The sequence below is a fragment of the Primulina tabacum genome, chromosome 4 (assembly GCF_025594145.1).
Source record: "Primulina tabacum isolate GXHZ01 chromosome 4, ASM2559414v2, whole genome shotgun sequence".
NCBI classification, from domain to species: Eukaryota; Viridiplantae; Streptophyta; class Magnoliopsida; order Lamiales; family Gesneriaceae; genus Primulina; species Primulina tabacum.
The window spans coordinates 11,480,210-11,491,542 of record NC_134553.1 but is presented as its reverse complement, the minus strand read 5'-3'; the positions used below and the strand labels follow the sequence as shown (position 1 = coordinate 11,491,542).

At 36.0% G+C, this 11,333-nt stretch overlaps 1 protein-coding gene across 1 annotated transcript; it reads left to right on the top strand.

The window, feature by feature from the left end:
- The first annotated feature begins 1,373 nt into the window (after nt 1-1,373).
- On the top strand, nt 1,374-2,039 carry LOC142541825 (secreted RxLR effector protein 161-like). The gene has a single exon (XM_075648282.1). It carries the CDS (start codon nt 1,374-1,376, stop codon nt 2,037-2,039), a length of 666 nt encoding a protein of 221 aa, XP_075504397.1.
- Nucleotides 2,040-11,333: the final 9,294 nt, after the last annotated feature.

Genomic DNA, 11,333 nt, shown 5'->3' with positions numbered 1-11,333 from the left:
TGAAAACCAATTGACTAAACGAATAAAATTATTCGCAGTGACAGAGGTGGAGAATACGGAACACCATTTGACGAATTTTGTTGCGAAAATGGCATTATTCATCAAACTATTGCGCCATATTCACCACAATCAAATGGTATTGCTGAAAGGAAAAATCGCACCCTTAAAGAAATGATGAACGCAATGTTATTGAGTTCAGGATTACCCCAAAACTTGTGGGGGGAAGCAATCCTTTCAGCCAACTATATTCTTAATAAAATACCACACAAAGTTAAGGACGAAACTCCTTACGAATTATGGAAAGGCCACAAGCCTTCCTACAAATATTTAAAAGTGTGGGGGTGTTTGGCAAAAGTTGAAGTGCCTAAAACCAAAACAAGTAAAAATTGGACCTAAGACAATAGATTGCATATTTATTGGATATGCAAATAATAGTAGTGCATATCGATTTTTGGTACATAAATCTCAAATAAGCGATGTGCATGAAGGAACAATTATTGAATCAAGGAATGTTGTCTTCTTCGAAACAACATTTCCTTGCAAAGAAAATAAAGAAATAAGTTCTCGAAAAAGGACTTATGAAACTACAGGCAGTGGAGTTCAAGAAGAACAATAAGAACCACGACGTAGTAAGAGGGCTAAAACAGCAATGATCTTTGGCCCTGATTTTCTAACTTATATGTTGGAAAATGAACCAAGGACAGTTAGTGAAGCACTATCAAGTCCTGAAGCCTCCTTTTGGAAGGAGGCAATGAACAATGAGATAGAATCTATCTTGCAAAATCATACATGGGAATTGGTTGAACTCCCTCTGGGAAATAAACCATTAGGATGCAAGTGGATTTTTAAAAGAAAATACAAGATCGATGGATCTATTGAAAAATATAAGGCTAGATTAGTAGCCAAAGGATATAGACAAATGGAAGGTCTTGATTATTTTGATACATACTCGCCAGTGACGAGAATAACATATATTCGAGTATTGATAGCAATTGCATCATTACATAATCTAGAAATACATCAAATGGATGTGAAAACGACATTCCTCAATGAGGAACTTGAGGAAGAAATATATATGGAACAACCCGAAAGGTATATGGTTCCTGAACAAGAGAAAAAAGTGTGTAGACTTGTTAAGTCATTATATGGGCTTAAACAAGCGCCAAAACAATGGCATGAAAAATTCGAACAAAACTATGTTTTCAAATGGCTTCAAAATTAACGAGTGTGATAAATGTATTTACATCAAAGGCACACCCGAAGCATATGTGATGATATGCTTGTACATCGATAATATGTTAATTGTGTGAAGCAATATTAATATCATCAAGACTACTAAGAAGATGTTAACAAAAAACTTCGATATGAAAGATATGGGAGAAGTAGATGTCATTTTGGGAATAAAAGTCACCAAAACATCGGAAGGACGTGTTTTGTCGCAATCTCACTATGTTGAGAAAATATTGGAAAAATATAATGCGAATGATATGTCCTTGATCAAAACACCTGTAGATCCAAGTTTGCATCATTCCAAAAATAAAGGTGAACCCATATCTCAATTAGAGTATTCGAAGATCATAGGCAGTCTGATGTATCTCATGAACTGCACTCGTCCAGATATTGCTTATGCTGTAAACAAACTCAGCAGATTTACAAATAATCCTGGCAATGATCATTGGAAGGCATTAATAAGGGTACTTAAATATTTAAGATACACCTTAAATTATGTATTACAATATACGAGATTTCCCGCGGTCCTAGAAGGTTATAGTGACGCAAATTGGATATCTGACACAAATGATTCAAAATCCACAAGTGGTTACGTATTTACCATTGGTGGTGGGGCTATATCATGGAAGTCTTCTAAGCAAACTTGCATTGCTCGATCCACAATGGAATCGGAATTTATAGCTTTAGACAAAGCTGGAGAAGAAGCCGAGTGGCTTCGAAATTTCTTAGAAGAAATCCCTTGTTGGAATAAGCCAGTGTCCTCAATAATAATTCATTGTGATAGTCAATCAGCAATTGGAAGGGCATAAAACACTATATATAATGGTAAGTCTCGACACATTCGTCGTAGACATAATACCATACGACAATTGATCTTTAATGGCATTATCTCAATTGATTATGTAAAATCAAATGAGAATCTAGCGGATCCACTTACAAAAGGTATACCGAGAGATCAAATGAATTGTCTATCAAGAGGAATGGGATTAAAACCCCAAAATTAAATCTTGTAGTGGATACCCAATCTAGTTGACTGGAGATCCCAAGATCTAGGTTCAAAAGGGACAACTAAATTACAAGATTGGTAGAAACACCTTGGAGAAATCTGCTACCTATTCCTATGATAAGAGGTGTTGCCCACAAAGGGGTATGAGGCTAGGTTTTACCTTTAATGATTCCTAAGATATACTAATACGTATGTTGGAGTATAGTGGGATACTCTCCTAGGAGATCACCGGCGTAAGTGCGAAGTGTAAGGCCCGAGATCTTATTACTGTAATCTGAGATTAATCTGAAATGATTTATTTACTAATTGAGATGATTATGGATGAAACGGATCAGACCGGGAGAGCCGAAAGAAGATTTGACATTTTGTGCAAGAAGAGTCCCCGCGCACATGCGCGACATGTATGAGCACCCATCCGCGAGGAAGACAGAACCATGCGCGCACATGCGCGGCTTGAATGCGCGCACGGAACGTCCAGAGAGTTCGGCGCACATGCGCGGCGGAATGCGCGCACATGCGCGAAACGTCCAGAGAGTTCGGCGCACATGCGCGGCGGAAGGCGCGCATATGCGCGAGTATTGAAATGCCGAGACAGTGGGTCTCGCGCATATGCGCGACTTATGTGCGCGCATATGCGCGAGCAGTCCAGCAGCTAATCTTCCGGATAGAACTTCCGGCGCATATGCGCGGGCCTTGGGCGCGCATATGCGCGCGACGTGCAGAACATGCAACAAGCCACTTGCCTCTCATGCACCGTGTATATATATAAATATATATACATATCAGTCTTTGAAAATAGAAAGGGGAGAAATCGAAAGTGCCGAGGAAAGTTTCTTCAAAATTAGGAATTGTGATTTTGCGAAGATTCCATCGTCTGATTTTGAATCTGAGTACAGTACCGAGTTCTTAGCGACGACAGCTATAACGGGACGTAAGTTTTGTTACGTTTTGATGTTGTTTGAAATTATGATGTTGTTAGAATTGAGTATGAATCATATATGGTGTTTCTGATATAGTAGACATCGTATAATTGAAGTCAGATTGAAGAACAGACTGTGTATGTATTTGTTATGATTTTTGAAATTGATTAATTGAGATTCGATATCAGATTTGTATTGTTATTGAAATTATGAGTTGCACCGATATTGATTATGAGTTCTGGTATTATATCTGCGGTGTTGAAATTGATAGGGTTATCGAGACTGTATTGTTATGCCGTCGAAACATCCGTAAATTGATATTGATCAGACTAGATATTGGTTAAGATGGTATTGTGGTACCCTATGTCGATTGGCACTGATCAGATGATGTTTTGGTTTAAGTATTAATCAGAACAGGTTTTGAACTGAGTTATATACTGATATTGTATCTATTCGATTGTCATTATCAGATTGGGTATGGACAGAGTTGAATTCGGGACTTCGTCTTTGTCAGACCGAGAAGATAAAGGTATAAATTAATGTTGAGTTGGGATTGCACAACTCGAGTAAGGTTTGACTCGAGTTTCCCTAAATCACATACTTTATTTTATTGCATTGTTATTTGCAATTAAATACGATTGATATCTCTGGTCTATGGATGTATAGACAATGTATGTCTTGAGTCATAGGCGAATGTGCCTAGTCGTAGACATTTAATCTTGTGACAGAAGGGCAGGATAGTGAGGACTCGTCACTGGCCCATTGCACTTTGTCGCAGGATAGGATATTGGCGATAGGGCCATAGTCCATGACGGTTAGGTCAGGACACCGGACGTTTGGCTATATCAGAGTGGCATAGAACTGGAGTCTTTTCTATTACTGGTGTTCGATATGGAAAGAGCCAAAGTCCGTGAATAAGAACATACCACCACCCCGATCGGGAGTGTAGGTGGGTGTATGTTCTTATTCCGAACGGGATCCCTAGATTAGGATTGAGTCTGGTCTTAAATGTGGAGTCATGAGTCTAATTGACAGTTTATATTGAGTTACGTTGATTATGTTCCTGAATATGGTACATGATGAATTATGTTCCTGATGATGGTACATGTTTAGAATAGGATTTATTCTTGATATGGATTTATATTCTGATTTGCATACATGTTAGACATATCTGTTATATGCTTTTATGATTGCATGTATACATGATTTATATTGAGAATGTAATTCTCACCGGAGTTATCCGGCTGTTGTCTTGTTTGTATGTGTGCATGGCAACAGGTGGGATAGGATCAGGGTCAAGAAGAGAACGAGGCTGGACTAGATAGCGTGGAGATCCGGGCTTCGAAGCAACTTAGGATTCAGCACTGATATATAGTTGAACCTAGTTGAACTCTTGTAGATAATACAAGATTTTTATGTTTATGTTTAGTATGTAATTTGAATTGAATTACATTACGTTTCCGCTTTGTATTTTTAAAAAAAATTTAGACCTTGTTTATTATAATTGTTTGAATTATTCCTAAAGATGATTAAGGAATGAATTAGCGTCCGGGTCCCCACACGAAGTGTGGCCGCTTCAAATATGAAAAGCACTCGCGAAACCAAGCGGTGTCCATGGCCGAAATGGACCCAACAGTGAGAACATAATGAAATGTTAGAAATGTTATTGTGTGAATATAATTGTCTTAGTTTACACAAAATGGCGAATAGTTCAAGGCATCACGTCCACTAATTGCCAAGTAAATCCGATTATATCTTACTAAGGAATGTTCAAAGCCAAAAGCTATCTATCCTAATGCAATAATATTTTGCTAGAACGCTATTTGTCGAGTCAGCATAGTCACATGCATTAATTTTCATTCATGTGGGGGATTGTTAGAAAAATGAGTTTTGTACTCGTTTAAAATCGATAAAATAATTTGAACGAGCTACGTAGCAAACAGAATTATTTCTCGATTACCAATTAGGGTGAATGAGAAATTAATTGAGTTCAAATTTAATCAAGTGAAAAGATTGGATCGAAAGCATTATATATATATATATATATATATATATATATATATATATTATAATATTATAATATATTATTTGTAATATTATATAATATATATAATAAAAAAAAATTTGAAATCATTGGCCGTGTGACTTCGTGAATGTGGAGAGGCGCCTCTTTGGTCTTGGCCGAATGGCCAAGATGGTTTTGATTCAATTATAAAGTGATGTGATGAAGTGATGCATCATTTCATGAAGGCTTTTCATCTACTATAAATAGAACCTCTCTCATTTGCATTCATTGCACCAATTTCTCTTCTTCTCCTTTCTTAAGTTTAGTTCTATATGAGAATTTTTAAGCACTAACGCTTAAAGTTCAAATTTTCAAGATATAAAATCTTGAGTTTGAATTTTCTAGCTTATATACTTAAATTCGAACTTTGGAATTAAATTTGAGAGTTGTCTTCTAGTTTTGAGTTTTTTAAGCATTTGCGCTTAAATCCAAGTTTTGCAAGATTTAAACTCTTGGAATTGGATTTTTAAGTTTAACGCTTAGAATTCGAAATTAGAAAGTTTGCATACCATATTGATAGCGTTCTAAACATCTCAAGTTCGTGTGGCTTTGAAATTTGTAGTGCTACTATTTTAAAGTCGTAGTCGTTGTATCTTGAGAAACGAATTGCCAACAACTGTGAGCATCGGGGCGGGGCAATATCGTTTGTAAGGAAAAAGAGTCAAACTCTTGCCTCGACTTTTCTCTCATAGCCATTTGGTTCACCCATTTCTATCCCTGGATTTCCCAAGTCAAAAGAATACCATACCAACAATTTTGAATTCTAGAATTGATTTTGTGATTTTTAATTTATGATTTATACAAATTAATGTAATATTCAATAATAATTAAAGATGATCCAAAAAAATGTCGCTTAATTCTTAATAATTGAATAGCCTCGTAAAAACCATGATTTTTAAAATTCTTTTTAGCAATTTCAATTAATATGTAATCTATGATATTTTATACAAAATTATATCCACACAATGCTAAATAATATTTTTTTCACACATATATTATCAATTCAAAAACAAGGTTACAGATTAATCAATTAATGTATTTTAAAAAATATATAAAGATGCATACAAACCCCCATATATACACATGTAAGGATTAAATGATTTAACTTTTAAATAAGTAAATTTATTTATTAATATAAATATTGAAAAACTATTTCAAACTGAATATGTTATATATGTTAATTAATTATTGGTTTAAAAAATTAATAAAAATAATATGTTATAATTAAGTACAAAATTTATAAAATTCTAAAAAAAAATAATTCACAAAAGTTTATAAAAATCTTGCAAAAAAGTCTACACGAATCCAAATAAATTTGTTTATAAATATGTGAGATTATGTAAAAGTCAATAAAATTCTATCAAATCCATAAAAGATTTGAAAAAAATCAATAAAAGTCATCAAAACTCTGGATTGAATACACCTACATAGACTGCCGCCTCTGAAATATATCTCATGATCGTAAGCCATGCACACATGAATTATAACAATCTCAAGTTTTCTTTTATCGATGTGAAATTATGTACAAGGGTGTGGAAATAATTCTAGTATTCAGAATAAGAAATTTTCAAAATATATTATAAAATAAGCCAATTTAGCTTACAGTGCATGTACTCCAATAAAAAGTGCTAGGAACAATGGTGAGTTGAGGGAAAGACTACGAGGTGATTTAAACTGCGATCGTCTGTCTCTGGTTCCCAAACATTGTTAATGACATATAAAAACAGAAAGATCCCAAAGCCAATCTACGCACAATCTCGCAAATGCTTACTTTCTCAAAAATATTACCAATTTAATAAAAATAACATAAAGTTACTTTCTCAAATTAGACAAAAACTTATACGAGGTCAGTTTTGTAAGACATATCTCCAAACCGACTCGATCCATGAAAAAGTATTACTTCTTTTGTCAAAAATATTATTTTTCACGATAGATATGAACAGAATTGACCTGTCTCACGTAAAAACAAAGATCCGTGTGTCTCATAGATTACCTACTCCCTCAAACTAATCCTGAAATGACCAGATTACCACACACAAATTAAGAAACTCGATCCCATAAAAAAGCAACACAATATTCAATATTCTCCTAAAATATTAATACCAATAAAAAGTCATGCAATCAACAATCAACCACAATATCCAATATTCAACTAAACTTATCAACACCAAGTCATTCGATCGTAATAACTGTAGAGAACTAATTGATTACCAAAAATATCAATACAAGCCAACTAAAACACAGGGCCAACAATCTCTCACTTTGGCTTATTTTGGACACAACCTCTTACTTTCCACGTCAAGATATCTCCCCCTTTGTGTCATAACCAGCCAAAGTGATCTCTCCTTCAATCCAATCAAAACCAGCAAAAGTATGAAGAGTGTGAAGAATTTCAGCTTGTTGAGAGATTAATTGCTCAAGCTAAGCCTGAATCCGTTTTTGAGAACGCTTGAGGCGACAGATCTCAATCATCAGAGCAGCAGATGAACTACGAGAAGAACCAGCAGCCTGTGAATCTAAAGTAATGTCAACGTGAGAGTGTCTAGGATTACCTTTGTCGCTGCTAGCATAAAAAATCTCCTGCTCAATATCTAATCTACCATCTGATTACCATTTTTTCAGTCGGTCGTCAACTGTCACAAGTGCGTCAAGAGCTCACTTGGTTCTTTAATGGAATGTTTGAGTACTTAGAAATTGAAAAATCAAGGATACCCAAGCCCCTTCCAAGTCAAGCGGGAATTCATCTCAGACACAATATGACTGAAAATAAATGTCCCCAAAGTCCAATGGCAACCCTTTCTGAACTCGATACGGAAAGCAGGCAAGTTTGACCTTGACAGTGGAAAGATATCTAGTAGGGACCCAATTGTATTGGGCAACTCACAAAAGTAAAGAGTACTTCGGAGTAATTTGGGAACCAACAGGTGGTTAGCTTCGGGCCACGGAAAATCTGTTCCTGTCAGTTCTTTAGCTACATCGTCTAAATTCAATTCATCATTAGAACGAGTAGCCGGCTCAAGGTCAGAAGTGGCACGACCAAAAAATCATTAATCACACCATGATAAAATAAAAAACTTTCCGATGCACACGTACACGTCATGAAAGCACACAGATACTTCCACAACTGAATGAGGTATCAAGTTAGCATAAAATTCGTAAACAGTGAAATGAGAAAAGGTTTGGGTTTCCCGACAGTATCCCACAAATTCATCTTTTTCAGCAATTCAACAATTGCAATAGATTCAAATTCATTAGACTTCAAGTTGTGTTCACCAATTAGCATTCCACAAGACATGAAAGCCCAATTTAACCAATTCTGTGCAACAGAGTACTTAACAGACATCATTTGAACAATCATACAGCATAGGAGCATAAGATGCAGACACTTAGGACACACTGCCACCGTGTCTGAGGTCAAGAAGCTGCTCCCTTTATATTCGGTTGTGGCTGCCTAGTAGAAGAGACGTTTTTGGATACTTCTTATACTTCTTCTTCGCCGCCGGTTCAGGGACTTCGTGATCACCATCAGAAGAACCGTTTTCAAGCACCACAAAATCAGGATCCACCACAGTGTCATATACTTTCTGTTTTCCTTTCCTTATCAACGATTCCATAAAATCTGACTAAATAACTACCAAGAGTACAAAACAAAAATTAAGAACTCGATCCTATAAAAAAACGACACAATATTCAATACTCCTAAAATATTAATACACCAATAAAAAGTCATGCAATTAACAACAAAACCATGATATCCATCATTCAACTAAAACATCAACACCAACTCATTCAACGTAACAACTGTAGAATACTACTAATTGATTACCGAAAATTCAAACCAAGACAAATAAAACATCTGACCAACAAAATAAATGTGAACTAAATCATTTGAATCGATATATTAGCTTTTCAGATTTCGAACTCACCCTCTTCAACTCAAGCACTTGTATCTACAATTTTAGTCGGTTTCAAATACCAACTTCAAATCATTTTCCCACAAAATATTTTATTCCCTTAACGTCCAGATATACCACAGATCAAAGTATGCTGGTTTTAAGGAGAATACTCGTTCTTGCTTCATGTACAGAGCTGCATAAATCGGAATCAATCATGCAACCTATAGACCAAAGCTTTTAACCATTTTTCTTTTTTGAAAAAAACACTCCAGAACATTCCAAAAATCAAATAAATCAAGCATTAATTGTTGGAAAACATGTTTGTATTCACCTACCAATCGCAAGCAATGGAGGAAATTCTGCTGCTCCGATAGAGATACAAGGAACGCCGTTCACCTCCTTATCGTCGATGGCTTTTCATTCAATTTTGTTCGTTTCTGCAGGTGATTTTATAGGCTGAGGTATTGAAGATTTTGTGGATTAGGGTTTAGCAAAAACGGCGGGGAAGCCCAAGCTGAATTTAATTTGATTTCTTTAACGTTATTAGGTTAAATAAGAAAGAACAAAAACAAATAAAAAAAATAAATTTAAAATGTAGGAGGTCGTGCTCCATTCATCGGTATCAATAATCATTGGAATAATGCGATGTTTGGTTGTACACTCTTAGCTAATGAGAAAGTTGAATCGTTTCAGTGGTGGTTTGGAGTTTTTAAGAAATCAATGAGGAAAATGTTCAATCACTTTGTTCACTGACCAAGATCAAGCAATTGCAACTGCAATATAGAAGGTATATAAATGTTGAAATGTATTTTTAAATTTTATCTTAAAATCCTTGTTGTATATTGTGCTTGAAGTTATGCCAGTTCACTGTTTTTTTAGATAATTGTCTTAGTTTCTTGCTTATTTTGCATGTGAAACTTTTAAGAGAGAATTGAAAAATCTTGAAAGAGTTTATTTGTTGCTTCTGTGTTGTTGCAGATTATTGGGCTCATTGATGCATTCATTAGCCCTTTATTGTTACAAATATTCCAATATTTAGTAAGTATTGAAATTATGTACATTATCAATTTTTGATGCAGGTTTTCCGTCAAACAAGGCATAGGCTGTGCTTATGGCACCTTCAACAAAATGCTGTAAGAAGATATGCACAAATGCTGTGCTTATGGCACCTTCAACAAAATGCTGTAAAGAAGATATGCACATTTTGATGATAATATGCATTTTTATGATTTATGTTAAAGCTGTGCAATTTATACCGTTTAAAATGCTATTTTTGGAAAGTTGTCGTATTTTATGATTTTAAAAGAAAAGGAAAAATATTTTGAGGAATGTGAATTGACTGTGACAAAAGATATGATTTATGATATATGATTTTGTGGGGATAACGTGAGGGAAAAAGGCCCCAGAGGGAACCCATTTACGGGAAAAGGCCCCAGAGGGAACCCATGTTTGGGAAAAGGCCCTCGAGGGAACCCGTCTATGGGAAAAGGCCCCCGAGGGAACCCCAACGATCGTATTTCCACGGTGGAGCCTAGTGCACACCCCCATGGACCATGTGGAGCTAAGACTGCAGTCGACCAAAGGATAAAAGCTAGTCACTTTCAAGGATCAAACTACACCCAAAATGATATATGATTGAAAGTTTTACGATTCTAATGATTTTATGATATATGATTTGTGATGATGATTAAAGCTGTCACGCCCCGAGACGGGGGTTGGTTGACACAGGCGTTGCTCTCAAATTTACATTCGAAAACAACAAGCCTCAGAGTACAGAATTCAGAAACCAGTCTTTTATTCATAATACGAAATAAATCAATTGTCTGATTGATAAGTGCAAGATTTGCACTTAATTTATATTAGAATCCATTTTGAATTATGCTGGTTTCGAACAGAATTATGTGTTTTTGGTTGTTTTTGTTGTCATTTCAGGAATGGAGAAAATAGTGGATGCGCAACCTAGTGAACCGAGAAAACAGAACCGAGCCGCGAGTTCAGCCATTACCATGACCAGAGAGGCGCGCGCCACCGCGCAGCATCTCGCGCTACCGCGCGCACATGAAAGCAAGAGGATCGACAGAAGCTAGCGCGCTGCAGCGCCACTTCTCGCGCTACCGCGCGAACAGATGCAGCAGGAAGACCCGAGAGCAGCGCGCGTCAGCGCGAATTCACGCGCAATCGCGCGCGCACAAGTACGACTCAACAAGCAGAAGCTC